General features: G+C 53.6%; 7 protein-coding genes across 7 annotated transcripts; 3 read left to right on the top strand and 4 right to left on the bottom strand.

Annotated features, from left to right (window-relative positions):
• Positions 1-684: 684 nt before the first annotated feature.
• On the top strand, positions 685-2501 carry CPAR01_16359 (uncharacterized protein; the record flags this gene model as incomplete). The annotated part of the gene is made up of 5 exons (XM_060500604.1): positions 685-851; positions 919-1198; positions 1254-1465; positions 1525-1789; positions 1842-2501. 5 exons carry the CDS (start codon positions 685-687, stop codon positions 2499-2501), a joined length of 1584 nt encoding a protein of 527 aa, XP_060340785.1.
• Positions 2502-3434: 933 nt separating this feature from the next.
• On the bottom strand, positions 3435-5576 carry CPAR01_16358 (uncharacterized protein; the record flags this gene model as incomplete). Its single annotated transcript, XM_060500603.1, has 5 exons — positions 3435-4168; positions 4239-4538; positions 4607-5340; positions 5398-5487; positions 5551-5576. 5 exons carry the CDS (start codon positions 5574-5576, stop codon positions 3435-3437), a joined length of 1884 nt encoding a protein of 627 aa, XP_060340784.1.
• Positions 5577-8392: 2816 nt separating this feature from the next.
• On the bottom strand, positions 8393-8713 carry CPAR01_16357 (uncharacterized protein; the record flags this gene model as incomplete). Its single annotated transcript, XM_060500602.1, has 1 exon — positions 8393-8713. A coding segment is annotated over one exon (321 nt), but the record flags the coding sequence as incomplete, so codon positions are not given.
• A 1297-nt stretch (positions 8714-10010) lies between these two features.
• Positions 10011-12035, top strand: CPAR01_16356 (metallopeptidase family M24; the record flags this gene model as incomplete). Its single annotated transcript, XM_060500601.1, has 4 exons — positions 10011-10618; positions 10703-11339; positions 11398-11876; positions 11936-12035. Coding segments are annotated over 4 exons (1824 nt in total), but the record flags the coding sequence as incomplete, so codon positions are not given.
• Positions 12036-12170: 135 nt separating this feature from the next.
• Positions 12171-12961, bottom strand: CPAR01_16355 (ubiquitin carboxyl-terminal hydrolase, family 1; the record flags this gene model as incomplete). Its single annotated transcript, XM_060500600.1, has 2 exons — positions 12171-12544; positions 12610-12961. The coding sequence occupies 2 exons, from the start codon at positions 12959-12961 to the stop codon at positions 12171-12173; spliced, it is 726 nt and encodes a 241-aa protein (XP_060340781.1).
• Positions 12962-14208: 1247 nt separating this feature from the next.
• Positions 14209-15500, top strand: CPAR01_16354 (Ni2+-Co2+ transporter transition metal uptake transporter; the record flags this gene model as incomplete). Its single annotated transcript, XM_060500599.1, has 2 exons — positions 14209-14929; positions 15028-15500. 2 exons carry the CDS (start codon positions 14209-14211, stop codon positions 15498-15500), a joined length of 1194 nt encoding a protein of 397 aa, XP_060340780.1.
• A 448-nt stretch (positions 15501-15948) lies between these two features.
• Positions 15949-17070, bottom strand: CPAR01_16353 (uncharacterized protein; the record flags this gene model as incomplete). Its single annotated transcript, XM_060500598.1, has 1 exon — positions 15949-17070. One exon carries the CDS (start codon positions 17068-17070, stop codon positions 15949-15951), a length of 1122 nt encoding a protein of 373 aa, XP_060340779.1.
• Positions 17071-17622: the final 552 nt, after the last annotated feature.

Genomic DNA, 17622 nt, shown 5'->3' with positions numbered 1-17622 from the left:
ATACGAACAGACAAATGGATCATCCCCTTTAATCGAGTCCAAGCCTGAAGGGAAAAAGGAAAATAGCAGCCCGAGCCGAGACGACACGGCTTCACTATCTACACTCTTGTGTACAATACCAACACAACCTCTCCGACTTTACCGCCCGCTTGCACCAACAACGGCCGTGTGTGCTGCGTCAAGACGTCGTGACTTGGCTACACCCAACGCAAGCCAAAATACCCCGGAACCTTTAGACGTTTTTGTCTCCCCTCCGCTGGCCTCTGTTACCATGCCATCTGTGGACCAAACCACAAACCTCAGCCGTATTCCGTCATTGGACAACCGCATTCCGTGTGTGCTTGCTACAGCCGTTCCCTTTTAGGAAACGAACTTCCGACCCCGTTTCTTCACACCTTTCCATCGTGGCCACACCTTCATTCCTCTCCATTCTTCGAATCCGCGTCAAGTTCGGTGGCGACAGGCATCATCAGTCAGACCCCAAGGCTCGTCCCGTCTTTGGTTGATTTGGAACTCTGTCCACGTGCAGCAGCACCTTAATTCATAAGTCGTTGGTTGTTGAACACCAAGTCCTACGCAAAGAGGGGCATACCATTTCTGGCCCCCTCTGTTCAGCCACTCTTACAACCTCAAAGAAATCCTTCAGGACTAGCCACCTTCCAATCACGGTTTCTGCTCGCCGCTATGGGTGTCTCAAAGCTGGAAAACATTGTACGAAGCTACGGTATCGCCATTGACAGACACACCCTTCAGGCAGCCCTCGATGACCCAGAGCACGGAACTGCCTTTACCGAATGGGCCCGCCTTCACCTTGGCCCCGAGAACCTGCTGTCCAGAGATGAACTAGCCTTGTAAGTGCTATCACGAGTATCACGCGCTCAGTTACGTGCGTATGGCTAATCAATATGGGGTCGGTAGGTACACAGCCCTGGACAGATCCGGTCAGATCGACAAGTTGGTAGAGTCGCAGGATTTAGCTGCTGTTCAAGCTGTAAGCGAACGCGAGATACAGACTGCCATTGAGGAGCTCAACCGGTCGACTGCTGCCATTGTCAAGCAGACCGAGACCTTGAAGCAGCAGCAGGATGCCCTGTCGAAGCTGGTCAAGACCCATTCCAGGGTCGAGGAGGCTCGCTCCGATCTCGTCTTCCAACGAAACCAGAAGCATGATGCTGAGAGTAGGAAGATGATGACCACGGTGAGTTGTGTTGCTCCCGTTACCGGAAGCCACTTTGCTGACATGAGACTCAAAGGTCGAGGAGCTGTCTCAGAGTCTAGAGTACAAGGCGTCGGACCTCGAACAGCAAACCAAGGTTTTTGGCAACGGCCTCCAGCAGACTTTAGATAGCTTGCTTCACTCCGACGACAAGCTTCTTTCGAGTCTTCGCAAGCTGGGGCTTGAACTCGAGACTGAGGACCCCGAAGACCGTGAAAACGTAGAAAAGCTTCGCGAAATCTGCATGAGGTATGCGCTCGCCTCACCCACAGTTCCCAAAGACACCATGACTTACACGCCTGGCGTAGATTGATCAAATACACCGTCGAAACGGTACGCACAAAGCTGGATAGACTCTACCTCGAAGCACTCAGCTCCGCCCATCAGAACGGCGTGACATCACACCCTTCAGACGACGTCAAAACCTCCCAGGAGGAACTAGAGTCTCTCTACGCAGAGATCCTTCCCGTAGCTCAGATGTCGGTGGAGCAGCAACACCTCGAGCCGGCTCTGAAGTCGCTATCGAGCAAGAACGGACAGTCTCTGCGCCGCTCCGCCGCTGCAGTCATCTACGTAAGTTTCAACCCAACCCCATGACTAACATTGCAAGTACTGACACGCCCAGATCGACGAGTGCCTAGATTACCTCCTCGACCACATGGACCGTCTCTCCGCCCGCATAGAAGCCTACCAATCCCACAAAACAGTAACATCAAGCCTCCTCACCACGGCCCGCGCAGAACTCTCCACTCCAGTTGCGACGCCAAAGAAGAAGACGCCGACGCAGGACCTCGTCTCCCCCGTCCGCCGCCGCAACAACACAAACCCGGGAAGATCACCCACCCGCGACGCCGCCAGCAACCGTCGCCGCCGCTCCTCGGCCTTTGACGAACCACCCCTCGAAACCCTTCTTCGCTCCCTCGCCATCGCCTTCTCCGAAGACGTCACCGACGGCGCGGGTCAAACGGCCGTGTTAGCCGCCACCTTGGCCGAGCGGCAGACGAAAGCCCGCGATGTGGCAAGGAATGCACAGGAGACGCTGGAGGGTACCGCTGCGACGCAGCTTGCGGATTCGAAGCTCGCGATCCAGTTGTTGCGGGATAGCCTGCTGGCCGAGAGTCCGTTTGGGGATGTGAGGCTTGTGGATGAGGGGATTGAGGCGTCTATCGCCGTTTTGGGACAGGAGGTTGAGAAGGTGAAGGAGAGGGTTGAAAAGGTTGATGCTGGCAAGGCGAGGTTGAGGAGCGAGAGGAAGAGGGAGATTTTGGAACGATGGGGGCGGTAGTGTCATTGTCGGCTATATTGAGATGGGTCATCCAAATGGTCTCTTGTATCAATCTCTTCAGCCTCGTGCTGATGTACCATGTTTATGTTCCATTTACTATTACCCATTAATCGTCTTATGCTCGTCTTAGACTGTGTCGACCCAACATGCCGGTATGTCCTTGTCCCTGGAGCTGAGACCTGGTGCTGGAACCGAGTCATGACAGCCGAATCAATGGGCCATCTCAGTATACCCCGGAATACTTGGTACCGACCCCATTGTTCCCCTTCAGGCCCTCTCAATTTGACTCCACACCAAGACGCAAATGCCAAGATCGGGAGCTTGGAGACGAAGTAGTCCAAGGCGGGAATAAGAACCCACGTCAAAGTTTATATCAGGTCCCAACGACTCTAAAACGGTACCGGGGGCATCGGGCCATGCGGCAGCGGGGATATATTATATAACGCAGAGAGAAGACCGGCAATTGCAAGCGCCGTGTCTTGGCATTTTTCGATCCATCGTTTTCGGATTTTTGTACGGATACACAATGTTGTGGAAGAGCTCTGTACGCGGGGAGAGCCAGAGACGCGGACACGGCTTATCCTGGTGATGACAGGCACTTCACACCTGCGCCGCCGAGAGGGATTGAAGCTATGATAGACACATCTAATGCAAATAGTAAACACATCGGGATAGGCAGTGGGAACTGTTAGGGGGTAGCTGTAGGCTCGAAAGATGGCAATATATTCAGGTTGGTATCAATTCAAACTCAAAGTAGGCCGTGCGACCCGGAATTATGCCGTCGAATATCATCTATGGAAAGAAAGTGAAGTTCATTTTCTCATCCGCCGTCTGGGTATATCTCAAAGCAACCAAGTTTCCTTCAATAGCAATTATTGTTGTGTGACGAGGCTTCACTTAGTGTGCATAGCCTAGTCTCTGCAAAAGGCAAGCCTAGTAGCTCTTTTTCTCTTCATCGGAGCTGGGGACACGCTCCGCGCGCTGCTCACGCTGGTGTTGCTGGAAGGTGTAGAGAGGCTCCAGCTTAGCATTGCGGTCGAAGAAGATCCAGCGCTTGAAGAAGTAGGGAATCGCCTTGGTGACCTGGTAGTGCGCAAAGCGGGCGGTGGGCAGGGCAAAGACCCAGTCGAGCTCTTCCAGCGTACGTTGCTTGGTCTCGGGGACCCAGAACAGGATCATAACGAAGGCAACGACGTTGAAACCAGCGTAGAGACCAAAGGCACCAACAACGTGGAGTCTGTCGAGAATGAACGGGAAAGTCATTCCCAAAATGGCGGCCCAGAACAGGCAAGTGGCCACGGCGAAACCCATACCCATCTCACGATGAGAGAGGGGGTAGACCTCGGCAGAGTAGGTAAAGGGTACAGGACCCTCACCAGGCGAGTAGAAGGCGCCGAAAAGGTAGACGAAAAGAGATACCAGAGCAGTGCGAGTTACACCGGGCGCAATCAACGTACAAAGACCAGCGGCCAACAAAGTCCAAGTCATCTGAGGGAAGGTGAACAGAAGCAGGGATCTTCGGCCAAAGGTGTCAATGGTCCAGAATGCGGGGAAGGCAAAGAGCCAATTGACCATTCCGAAACCGAATGAACCGAGCAGAGCCTGGAAATCGCCCATGTTGGCATCCTTGAAAATAGTTGTCGAGTAGAAGGCAATGATATTGATACCTGCATTGCACACTATTGTCAGATACTGCTCCGTCCACGGAGGGGTGTACGACACGTTATTTTCACTTACCACACATCTGCTGGGCAATCATGACGGTGAAAGCAGCCAAGTTGGCGCGGCGCACGCGAGGAATGGTAAAGAGTTCCATAAAGCGGCTAGCATAGTTGCTCTTGCCCAGGACTTGACTCTCAAGCTGCAACTGGGCGTGAATAGCGTACATATCGCGAGCACATTGGATGTTGTTATGTCGGAGCTGGATCATGGACTTCCAAGCATCGCGGTAACGACCCTTCTTCATGAGCCAACGGGGAGACTCAGGGCAGAGGTAGATCAAGCAGAGCAAGGGAACGGCGGGGAGGAAAGGAGCGCCTGCGAGTCGAACGAATTAGTGATCCTGGCTTTCATGTGAAGTCTTTAAGTGATGTAAGTATGCATACCGAGCATCAGACGCCAGTTGTACTTGGCGTAGTAGACTGCCAGGTTGAAGGCAGTTCCCAGTGCAATGCCGAACGCCGTCCACATTTGCCATGACATGACCAGGGCACCACGAATCGATGGCGGAGAGTTTTCGGCAGCGTAGATGGGTACGGTCGAGGCCTTCGCGCCCATACCAATTCCCATGAGAAGACGGTTAGCGAGTTGTTGTTGCCAGTTGTGGCTGAAAGCGGAACCGATGAGTGGCCAGATACAGAAGTGAGCCGAGAAGAAGATGACACCGCGACGGCCAAAGTAGTGGTTGAGAGGGTCAGACAGCCAGCAACCGCAGAGAGCGCTACCAATGTAAGGGCCAGCGTTGACTAGGCCGAGGATGAGACGGTCTCTGGTGCTGCTGGTTGCAATGCCGTATTCCTCAGGGAAGAAAATGTTGGCGCCGTTGGTGCCAGTCTGATCCCATCCTTGAACGGCAGCGCCGATTGAGCAAGTGATGATGGTCAAGTAGAGCTTCTTGGGCAAACGCCACTTGTGGGTGACTTCCTCTCGCAAAGCTGTAATTTCAGCCTCATCGAGGGCTTCACTGCCGGTGAGAGTCTCATAGCCTTCTGGATCTTGAGCTACCAGTGCGCCCTTGCGGAACACGGCAATCTCCTCCTGTAGTCCGTGCTCAGTGCAAAAGGCCTCGACATCGCGCATGAGCTGGTTGTATGGGATTCCCTCGAGAGGATTCTTGATTCTGCATGCATGGTCAGACATGGTTTGGTTCGGCGCGTACAAGTGTTAGACAACTTACTTTGCTTCGATGTTGCGGCTGAGCTCAACTGGGTCGGGCTGGTGAGTGCCACGCTCTTCATGATGTCCAGAGACATCGGCGACCTTTTCGCTAGAGAGTTATCTGTGTTAGTAGAAAGTTCGGAAGGCTGGAATACTGGCGAGAAGAGCTTACCCCTCTGGGTGAATCTTATCAGCCATACTGGCGATGGGCGAGTATACTGTATCGTATCTGGTTTTGACTATTGATTGGATCTGTTGACTGTTTTCGACACAATGAGCTTCTGACGTGTGACAACGTCTGAGATGGCTTCACAAATTAATGGAAGCTCGGCGCGCGTACACGACAAGCCAGAGTGAATGGACAGCATGGCACCGTCGCATGGGCAGCCGTGGATCTTTATAGAGGCGTGAGAGGCAAGACCGACCCCATGGCACCAGACGAAAACAGCCGATGATCCTGTACCAGAAACTCGAGCAGTTGTCTCCTTGGCGTCTCCGCACACACCCCATAAACTTCAGTTCTCTGGAGTTTTGGTTCTACAGGAACGTGAAGGGACTGGTCGAGATCGGCAAGGTAATCAAGTTCCTATACTGCCTTGCCCCACGCGAGGAGGGAGAATCCGCTCGAGTCTAGCCTTTGTACTCGCATTGTTGGTCTGGGCATGGGCTCTCTGGTGCTAAAACCCTGTCGTAGTAGAGCTTGGCGGTTTGTATCCGTAGATGTTGCTTTTTGCTCTGCCTACAGCTTGCGCCGGCGGTGGTTTGTTTTCCACCAGGGGTGAGAGCGCCGACGAATTGACGGGTTTGTACGGAGTACAAGTGGGCTCTCTCCGGGATAACACATCCAAGGGAGACGTAGGAAGGGAATAGTTACTGTCCAGGTGACACATGCGCAGGTCCCTTGTCGGTGTCGCGTATTAGTGCCTCGCAATGTAACGTGCAGAAAGATTTGAGGCATCTGAGTCGTTCATCCAGTCACACGCGTCCCGCAATACTGAGAAGTGATCGTGAGAGCCAAGCGCTTGGCGCATTCATTGACTTTTTGGCCGCCATGGAGCGCCACGCAATCATCCCAGCCGGCCAAGCGCGGGGAAGCAGAGACAGGAGGTAAGGACAAAAGACTTCAAGCTCGATCGTCGAGGCTTCGCGTTGCTTATTATCCACATAGTCCATCGCCGAGAAAGATATAGGGGACAGGCCGAAAGGCTTGAGTGAGCTTGGAGCATCTTGACATGTCTTGGGATTGGGGCTACGCGCATTTGCTCTGAGCTAAGTTTGAGCTGTGCAGCGCAATGTTGATTTGAGCGGTAAGCGACATCGAGACCGTACTGTCATATTGAAGAAGGCAAAACCAGCCTTTTTCGCGCAAAGAGGCGGGCTGCCTCTGATCCATGTCCGGCATCGTACCCCCGTATCCTGGCTGCCGTGGGATTTTTCCCAGCAAGGCTTGTCCTACGTCATGTCGGGAGAAAAGAGGGAGGGCAGCTTGCAAGCAGTGTGAGAACAGACCCACGTCGATTGAAAGTCGTGATTGGGCTGCTGACCAGGCTTCGAGACCGCCTCCCTCTCATTTGAGAGAACCGTAAAGAGAGATGGCCTTATCGGACCGACACCAGGCGGACTGCCGAGCCCCAAGACGCCTAAATAAGCTGCAGACGTGCGGGCGAGCAAAATAACGGGAGCGGAGGGTAGCCGGGGGACGGGCGTGGCGGTCGGGGTTCCTTGCGGGGTAGAGTGTTGGAAGATTAAAAGACCGTACAATGGAGATGTGAAGGATTCGATACCCTCTTCGGTCACGTATCGTATTGGACGGAAGCAGTTTTGAATTAGGAACGGGGCCATAGCAGGTGGGCCATGGAAGCGCTAATTTCGAGACTGTATCAGACGGTTGACTGAACTGGCGTACTATGGAAGATTGCTGGCTCCGCGAACGAATAAAAGCCGAGCATGGTAGGCCGTACTTGAGTGATGGACCTCGAGCGGTACGGGATCGGAATGCCTGATTCGGTTCGTAGGCGCCATCCGTGAACCCAAGAATGTTGGCCGGCATACGGCAACGTCCAACCCTGGGCGTCGGGGTTTGGCCCGAGATGTTCGAGGGTAGAACGAGACGCTTCGAATACTGACGAATAATGCCCGTATTCAGATGTATCTAGCTGCTTGCCCACAGCCCGCCACCTACCAACCTCATTGGGATTGTTCGCGTATTACGGACGTACCAAGGCGCTTGTCTGTCTTTGCCTCCGTGATGGCTAGGTACCTCTGCATGTTTCGGGAAAGCAGATCAGCACCAGAGTCATTTTTGCTTCGCAGCGAATTCTCGGTTCTTCATATGGTCGGGTGGATCTGAAGCAGGTCGTGTGCTCTGCGCCTTGGGCTCGTGGCAAGCCAGAAGATTTTGACGACAGAGGCTGGGCAAGCCGATGGGTTCAGATAGGGTCCCCAGAAGACGGGACTTCCTGGGTGACGGGTCACAAAATGCCACATCTTATCTGTAGATTTACGGAGTAACCAACGCAGGCGCCAGGTTGCTCCGTGACATTCGAATTTTGCAAGGGTCTGCTGCTCGTTGAAGGTGTACGCAATAACCACTCGTTCGTCGGCTTCGCGTCCTTTACGCCAAACAATTTATGCTCGATTTGCTGTCACATATTCATGTCTCTTCTATCTCCCGAGCCTCGCAAGATCTTGGGCGCGAACGGTATCTGTACTGCTGGGACAATAGTTCCGGGGTGGTATCTGAAAGGTCGGTGGCAGGACCTGGGTATGCCAGGATCCAGTGACTAAGACGGACGTTCAGACTTGACTCGGGTTGATTATTTAGTGGCTCGACTGGGGGGTTTCTTGGCCTATTGTTCAAGTACCAGTGGACAAACACAGGTCCAGTAATTCCCCCTGGGGATTTTGTGGGTTGACGGCCAAGATCGGGGAAGAAAGCACTGACGTTGGAGAAGCAGAAAGGACCTGTGGTGGAGTTGCTGTAACGTCGTGTGAGGCTCTGAGCAAATCAGTAATCAGTGGCATGTTGGGATGTTGGACTGAGCCCATCCAGGTGGATGCTCGTTCTCTGCGGGATGGCATCCATCGATGCCCCTCGGTGTTGGCCAAGACAGTGGAGGCAGGCCACGAAGGCGTTGGATTGTCGGACACTGTCCGCGGCCTCCATCACGACCAGGCCAGCTAATGTGGAACGAAACTTTAGGCGTAGCTCTTGTGGGCTTTTTGGGCATCATCTGATGGCTGATGTCGCGAATGTTATTGCGGTGAAATGGCAAGTCTTGGCCTGTTGTTCTTGATGAAGGGGGCAGTGCAATAACAACAGCAGCTAGATAGGTGTTGGTTCTGGAAATTGACAAATGTCGTTGCTTCGCCGTGCCGGTCTCTGCCCTGTTTGGCTAGCCGGATATCTGAGTCTCTTGGTTGTGCAAGTTGGCGGGGGGTGGCTTCGGGAGGATTTACTCGCCTGAAGCGACGCAACCCTTTCGCTGGAGCAAAAGAAAAGGAGACGCTAGACAGACAGTCCTTTGTTGTATGTACTCTGTACGCCACGCAGTCGCCCCGGTCCAGGGGGGGAGAACTGGAAGTTTGGAGAAACGAGGTTTTGAGGTTCAGGGGAGGCGATCCTTGGTGTGGTGATGGAAGCCCGTACTGGTTTACTGCAGTTGGTCTTGATTGGTCTAGCTGCGAAGATGATGCAGGCCGCAGTTGAAACAGTACAGTGACAGCTCCTTCATGTGCAAAGCAGACTGATGGTCGTGGTCAGCAGGGGAGGGGTCGGCCAGCACGAGTTCTTGGTCAAAAACTGAATGTCATCTGAAGGGATTCGATGTTTGTAAGAATCATTCGACCTAGACAAGACAACCCGGTGCAAGCGTTGCTTGGGGTGTTTATATCTAGATCCTTGAGCATTCAGCGTCCCATGACCCATGAAACGTCAATGGCGGTCCATGTGCATTGAAGTTTGGAGGGGCAAGCTGCATCGTCGTTGCTTTTTGGTTGAGCCGCCTCGGCGAAGGGGTTCCAGTGAAGGGGTTCAGGTTCCAGTGCCACGAGGGAAGCCAAAAAGGAATTAACGAGGACAATCGCGAACGGGTTGTGGATGCGGGCACTAGACATCCATGAGCATGACATGTGAACAGGTGGAGGGCGGGTTGGAGTCTTGGAGAAGCTCGAAGTTGTTGTACGTCAGAAGTTTGCATTGGAGTTGGGGAAACAAATGGAACAAACGGCCTGAGGTATTGCGGTGATATCGTGAACCTAAGGTACCGACCGTCTCGCGCCTTCTTCTCCCGAGCTTCGTTGGCTTGAGGTAGGGTTACTAAGCGTTAACCTTACCCATGTACTCAAGTCCGTACTCTTGCTGCCAGCTGCCAGAAAGAGGTCTCAGGTTTCTGCCAGTGTCGGGCAACATCGGCTTACCTTACATAATGTGCCGAGGGAAGTGGAGCCATCCGAGCACCGTGTGATTACGTAACGCAAGTCTCGAGATTGCACTGTTGCTCTCGTCCGCCGTGGTGGGAAAGGCGTCGAGCTTTCAAGAAATTCGACCCCATTCAGGGCCCGTTGGCGCAAACCAGCTTCCTCATCCGACGCGTCCGAGAGCTCTGATTCGTCACTAAGGTGCCTTACAGCTATCGTTGTCCCGCTTCTCAGCACCTCACCTCATATCATCTTGAGGTACTTTTGCGCCTAAACTCGGCTTACAGTGCTGCTGACTGCTCAGTGCCCCTCCTTCGTCTGAATTCCAGAGTTCCTGACCCCTCCACAAAGGCAGAATCGTCGGGTGTGACGGCCGGCTGGACTCCCTTCATGTTGACCAGAACATCTACTCGGTCAGCACGCAACATTCTTGCTCTCCGATCCAACTTTGTACCACCAACACTACCACTATCACCACCACCACTACAAGCAGCAAGGAGCCTCATCGGTCAACTCCGATTCCAACAGCTATCAACCGCCGCAGCACCCAGACGCCTTGGCAGATCGCGGCAAGCTTCCCCGTCGCATCGCAAAGCAGCTCCCTTCCAGACCTCACCAAGGCGGCTCTTCTCCGCCACACCCACCGCCATCATGGCTCAAGACTATGAGACGGTACTCAAGGGCAAGTACCCCGCCAAGGAGCATGCCCTCCGCGTCGCCGACTATGTCAAGTCCAAGGTCCCAAACGCCTCTGGTGTTCTCTATGTCGAGGGTCGCATGACCAAGATGCTCGAGGACAATGACGAGCCCGAGCCCTTCAGGTATCATCTCTAGCGTCTATCTTAACCTTTGGCCCATCGCTACCTACCTTATCTGTTCAATTATGCCTGACACCCATCGCAAAGACAGCGCCGCTACTTCTACTACCTGACCGGCTGCCCTCTCGCCGACTGCCACTACGTTTTCGATCTTGCGACAAACAAGTCGACTCTCTTCATCCCCCCTATCGATCCCGATAGCGTCATCTGGTCTGGTCTGCCCGTCAGCGCCGCCGAGGCCAAGGAACTGTACGATATCGACGATGTGAAGTACACCACAGACGTTAATGCCGAGCTTGCGCGGCTAGGCAAGGGGTCCAAAAACACCGTCTTTGCCATCCAAGACCAGGTTCTCGACAACATCACTTTCCTCGAGTTCGACGACAAGAACTTTAGCGTTCTCAAGGATGCCATTGAGCGCTGCCGTGTGGTCAAGGACGACTACGAGGTTGCCCTCACCAGAAAGGCCAACCATGTCTCGACAATTGGTCACCATGCCGTTGTCAAGGCTGTCAAGAATGCCAAGAACGAGAGGGAACTGGAGGCCTTGTTCCTGCAGCACAGCGTCGCGAATGGTGCCAAAAACCAGGCTTACCACGGCATCTTTGCTGGAGGTCGCGCAGCTGCCACTCTGCACTATGTCGCCAACGATGCGCCTCTAGAAGGAAAGCTGAACCTTCTTCTTGATGCTGGCACGGAATGGAACTGCTACGCATCTGACATTGTGAGTAAAGTGTCTAGCATAACAGTGCCTCTATAAACGCGCAACTAATATTGACTAGACCCGCACATTCCCCATTTCCGGCAAGTTCAGTAAGGAGTCTCGTCAAATCTACGACACCGTATTGAAGATGCAGCTCGAGACAACTGCTGCATTGAAGGAGGGCGTTGTCTGGGATGACATTCATCTGCTGGCGCACAAGATTGCCATCGATGGCCTCCACGCTATCGGCATTCTCAAGGGAGACAAGGACGAGATCCTCAAGAGCAGGACAAGTGTCGCTTTCTTCCCCCACGGCCTCGGCCATTACCTGGGCATGGACACCCACGACGTCGGTGGCAACCCCAACTACGCCGATACAGACCCCATGTTCCGGTACCTGCGTGTCAGAGGCCAGATCCCTGCCGGCAGCATCGTCACTGTCGAGCCGGGTATTTACTTCTGCAGCTTCATCATTGAGCCGTACCTCAAGGACCCCGTTCACTCCAAGTTCATTGACCAAGCCGTCCTGGACAAGTACTGGGATGTTGGTGGTGTGAGGTGAGTTAGGCCCTGATCCCGGTGCTCTCAGCTGTAAAGGTGTGCTAATTTGTTTGCAGAATCGAGGACAACATTCTCATCACCAAGGACGGCAGTGAGAACCTGACGCCCACCATCAAGGACCCTGATGAATTGGAGAAGATTATCCAGGCGAGCTAAAGGGGCGTCATGAACGACCCGGCCGTAGAAAATAAAGGACCGAATAACAATCCCACTGTGATGCATCGGCCAAAATGTGCTGGTTGGACCTGGCTATGCCCGACAGTGATTTTCCACGTAGACGCACGTGCTTGTTCATGCCCCTTCAGTTAGGGCTAAGAGACTGAAGCCAATATCGTCTCCTCCTTGCTGAATGAAGTTCCTGACAATGTCTACAGATTTTGGTCCGAGATCCACCTTTTCCTCTTCGTCTGGGATCCCTCTGTCCACCGGGCCTTTACGATCTCCGTCCAGCTCGTAGAGGTGGCCAGTGTCTGGTGATTTAACGAAGCAGATATAGTGGAAGTAGACTTCGTCCTCTGCACTTTGCGGTGCCGCTGTGTCGCCCTTTGTCGCGATAGCAGCGTACGCATCCTCGAGTTCTGTTGAGCTTTCTAGCACCATGGCGGCCTGGGCTGGGTCCATGGGCGCTGTGATGGACAGGAGGTTGTCTAACAACGATCCCGGCGCTGAATCTTGTCAGTCTTTTGGGGGCTTTTGGTTAGGGGTCGAGAGGAAAGTCATGGCAACTCACTCAGAAAGTCTTTGGCCCGGCCGTTTGCCAAAGCATGCAAAACAGCATACAAACCACAGGCATTATTGATAGTCTGCTTAAACCACACCGCATCCTCGTCCTCCTCATCGTGTTCCACCATCCAGTCCTTTGCGCCGGCGTCCTCGGCCGTCAGCCGCGCTTCATAGGTTGGCGTTGTAGGGAAGACAAGAACGAGGGCGAGGATCTTGGGTGGGAGGAAGGCCGGATCGTCGAGGGCGAAGACGTCTTGGAAGTGGAGGTCAGGTGAGGCGCCAAGGGCGGCGATGAGTTCGTTGAAGACTTGGGGGTTGGATTCGAGGGGGATGAAGGCTTTGTTGTACGTTTGGGGCATTTTGAGGGTGAGGGCGTGGAGGGACGAGTGGTTTGGGCAGGTTTGGGTTGTTGTGAAGAGGCTTGAGATTAGTATCAGTAGTGGGATGATGATCATCAAAATGGATGAGATTGAATCATGGATAGTTCGCCTTTTTACAATTGATACTCTGATCGATCCGAAAAGTTGAGATGAAGTGAGTACCAACCAGATATTTGAGATGAGGGAGAGGATGAGAGACAGGGGTGTAATTGAGGTGAGGTTTCGCTTCTACAGGTACCCGCACGGGTTACCAAGCTAGCGGTGGTGGCTGACTGAGCGCTGGAAATCGCTGACTTGGGGTTCACATACCCCGCCACACCTCATTTGTCATCTCATAACCTCATCTCAGGAATGGGGGATTGTTGGTATCGCGGACATGTGCAAGAGTCTTACAATAGCATCGAAAAGCATTCAGCAACAATCATGGAACTCGACAGTAGGTGTAAGTCTCTACAAGATACTGTCATGAGATGTTCGAGTCAAGGTAAGGTAGGTAGGTACCTTAGGTACCCACGCGTTGAAGGCCAAGCTTTTGCGGTTCCAGTTTTCTCATCTAGATCTCAATGAATCCCGCCAGTAACTCGATCTTACCATTATGCTGCAGCTAAGGTGTCTTGCACAAGCTTCACGTTCACGGTCTTATGTCTCTCTGTATAAAGAGCAACAAACAGTAAAGAAATGTTTTGCGGACTCGAGGTAAGCACTCGAGCACCTAAGCAGTACTTCACCCGGAACCAAAGGCCGGCGGCCGCCGTCGGCTCGGAGCGGCCCCATTCTCAGTAGCCCCCGCATGGCCGATAAGATAGCGCCTGAAAGATGGAGGGGTCATGAGGGGTCCTGTCGGTCACTCGCCCAGCCATGAGACGAATCTGCCACTCCAGCGCATTACCGCTGTGAGCAGGTATTTTCGCGCTATCTGTGCCTCTCCCACTACTTGCCTTTTGTAGGTAGCTCTAATTGATGTTCAATGTGTTGTGAGGGTACAGAGGGTGGGGGAGCTCACCCGCCGTGAGGGGACCAGAGGGGCCGGAGGGCCGCCCGTTCACGAGCTGTTTCCCGCCGGCTGGGCACTCCGTCTCAAAGTCAACCTCCTCACAAACATCCGTCTCATTGACTTTTCACATTTTATTTTTCCTAGATCGTAGAGCTTTTTAGAAATCCCACAACCACCTCTGCCAAAGACCACACAGACCACGGTCACTATCGTGACCCCACAAACCACCACGATGGCGCGCTTCCGCGTCCCCTTCGCCAACCTCCCCATCCCGCCAGCCCTCCGCGTCCTCCCGGCGCCGACCATCCGCATCATCACTCTCCTCGTCACAATCAACATCATAATATGGATCGTTACCGGCATCATCCTACACTTTCACCCTTCCCTCATCTCCCCAGCAGCCCTCTCCTACGTCCTCGGCCTCCGCCACGCCCTCGACGCGGACCACATCTCCGCCATTGACCTCATGACCCGCCGCCTCATCGCCTCCGGCCAGCGTCCTGTGACGGTGGGAACCTTCTTCTCGCTAGGCCACAGCACAATCGTCATCGTCACCTGCGTCGTCGTAGCTGCCACGAGCGGCGCGCTGCGGGACCGCTTCGACGGCTTCACGCGCGTGGGGAATATCATCGGCACGAGCGTCAGCGCGGCATTCCTGCTGCTTCTTTGTGCCGGGAACGGGTGGGTGCTGTATAAACTCATCCGGAGGCTGAAGGCCGTGCTGGAGGAGGAGAGACGACGCGGGTTGGAGGGGTACACGCCTACCGAGGAGGACGAGGGCGATGCGGCGACAGATCTCAAGTTGGAGGGCGAGGGGTTCCTGGCGAATGTGTTTAGAAAGATTTTCCGTGTCGTTGACCGGCCTTGGAAGATGTTTCCTTTGGGGATTCTATTTGGTTTGGGTTTTGATACGAGTTCCGAGATTGCTATTCTCGGGTTGTCGAGTGTGCATGGTGCGCAGGGGACGAGTATCTGGCTCATTCTCATCTTTCCCGTTCTTTTCACAGGCGAGTTTGCATGTCATATTTCAAGTACATTGACTGACTCCTAGTAGCCGGCATGTGCATGCTTGACACAACGGACGGCGCCCTCATGATGGCCCTCTACACCTCAAAAGCCTTCTCGCGCGACCGCGTCGCCATCCTCTACTACTCCATCGTCCTCACAGGCATCACAGTCTTCGTCTCGGCCTTTATCGGAATCATCCAGGTACTGTCTCTCATCGCCAACGTCGCCGAGCCCGAAGGTAGTTTCTGGGATGGCGTCGATGCGATCGGAGAGCACTTTGACATCATTGGCGGCAGCATCTGCGGCCTCTTCGTCGTTGTCGGGCTCGGTTCGGTAGTGGTGTATCGACCCTGGAGGAAGAGTATCGACAAGAAGAATCAGGAGAGAGCTGTGATCGTGTCTGCAGAGGAGAGAGGATTGGGGACGGGTGAAGGGCCGAGTTACGGTGCCGTTGAGCCCGGCGAGCCTATCTTGAAGAAGGGCGTTATGACAACTGAGAGTGATGTGCAACAGTAGACATTTCGATTCTACTAAGTTTATCCGCCATGGCGTGGGGAATTTGTTGAACTGTAGATGACTTCACGTATGTCAAGAGTCACTATAAAAGGTCAAGTATATGGATGGGTCATTGCGTGGCATGACAATATAAGGTACCTATACACACTAATTCATACAGGCGGCTCAGTATCGCCGATATGCCCGTCTAAACGACATGTACTTCGTTTCTGTCCGTTTCTCTCATATACGTTCCATGATGCTCATTACTCCTCTGTATTGCGGTTGCGCCTGGCTTGAGCCGCCCAAGTCGCCCGTCTGAAGCTACCCAGAAGCTTTGCCCAAGAAGCCGCTAAATCTCTTCAATTCAGTTTCGTGCTTGCGAGGCTGGCGCTGTTGGTGGGACTGGTGACTGCGATTACTGATGTTGCTGCTGTTGGAAATTGCAGACCTGAGGTATTGGGGAGTCTCAGACTGACACCTGCCCATGGCAATCACCAAGGAGTCCGCGCCTCCGACATAATTCCCTCAGACTGACCGCCTTGTACCCCTCCAGGTAATCCGCAAGTCGCGTCGTAGCTGAAGCCAACATCCGCTCCGTCGAGAGCTGGTGCCTCTCTTCCAGCCAGAGCAGGTAACAGGGCCTCTTCTCAATCTTCATCTCGAGGCCTGCCCGAAGACGCCGCACCATCTCCACCTCATCCTCGTACCTCTTCTGTACTAAATTTGCCTTCTCTTCTGCCGCACAAGACACGCCCATCTCGTTACGCCAGACGCCAGCTCGTTCAGCCGCTTGAAGAAGGCCGTTCTGGGTACCCGATGGGGGAAGCGGCTCGCTAGTGGCGACAAGCTCGTTGATCGGCTTCTTGAGGGGCTCCCAGGCCTCTTGATCTTCTGCAAGCGCTTTTTGAAGCCGGATACTCGGACCACGATCCAACGATGGAGCTCGAGCTGATGTGTTGACGTGGCTGACGTCCCCAGACTCAACTGGCGTATTATGGGGAGGAATCAAGCCCTCTTTGCAGGAGTCCTCATCCTGTCTCGACCAGTCATCGAGTCTACTGAACCATTGAGAGGAGGATTCAGCTGTTTGCTCAGCAAGCTCTCTGTTTGAGCTGCCGGGTACGTCGGCCTGGTGCACAAAATTCTCGTGCAGTATCCTGCTCGCCTGGCTGTATTCGTAGTCCAAGTCGAACAATAGGCTGGCCATGGGCGAAACAACGTATGTTCCCTTGGGAGCACTGGAATACCCAAGGATGGCTGGCTGAATTATGGGACCTGGATCGCAGATTTCTTCGCTAGCCAAGAAGTCGTTTGTATCTAAGGCGTTCGGATGGAGAATACCCATTTCTTTAGCTATGGTCTCCAGATCTTCCACGAAGCTAGCTCCAGGATTCCCATTAAGGTGGACTGGTTCCGGCTGGACGATGTCTTGCTGGTTGTAAGCCACCTGAAGAGGAGTGACAGATCTCTGCTGCTCCTCCATATGGTGCTTTCGTCTTTCGAGAGTGCTAAATTTGATGTGTGCTAAAACCGCACGTCGCCAGACCGGACGACTGGGTTTGCGCTCAGCTTCCCCGTTGGTTGACATTGTGTGATAGATAGAGAGAAGGGTAAGATTGTATGAGTGTAAGAGTTCGATTCAGGGAAATTGAGTGTGGTGAAGCGGTTGTGTACTCAAAACTGACAAGTCTTTGGCAAGAGAGAATGGGTTGCAGGATCGAGGGAGAGGCTGTGCTTTCTACTCCTAGAGAGGATGAGAGATGGGATGTTATGAAATCTCCGGAACCCATCTCCGATTACAATAACACAGACCCATCTCCGATCGTTACGAGATGTATACCTTTAACTTTAGAGTTCCGTCAAAAGATAGCTGTCTGGTCGTGGAGTTGGTGGCCGTACAATTACGATTAGAGCTATCTCCGATGACTAGAACAATCACACCCCTCGAGCATCATAAGTTCTTCTTATAGAGAGCCCATAGAGGGAGATGAGCTCGTTCATGGACAGAAAATTGGAGCGTTTGAGAGACCAGAGTGTTGCAGTTTGGCGTTTCTAGATGGCCAGGCTCTGGCCCAACAGCTGGGGTCCATGAGATGAGGCACCAGAATCAACCGCCATGAGATTGAACTTCGATACCAGA

This window comes from Colletotrichum paranaense (assembly GCF_030867605.1).
Source record: "Colletotrichum paranaense strain IMI 384185 chromosome Unknown Scaffold_24.1, whole genome shotgun sequence".
In the NCBI taxonomy this organism is placed as follows: domain Eukaryota; kingdom Fungi; phylum Ascomycota; class Sordariomycetes; order Glomerellales; family Glomerellaceae; genus Colletotrichum; species Colletotrichum paranaense.
The sequence above is the reverse complement of the archived record's forward strand: the minus strand, read 5'-3'. Positions and strand labels throughout refer to the sequence as shown.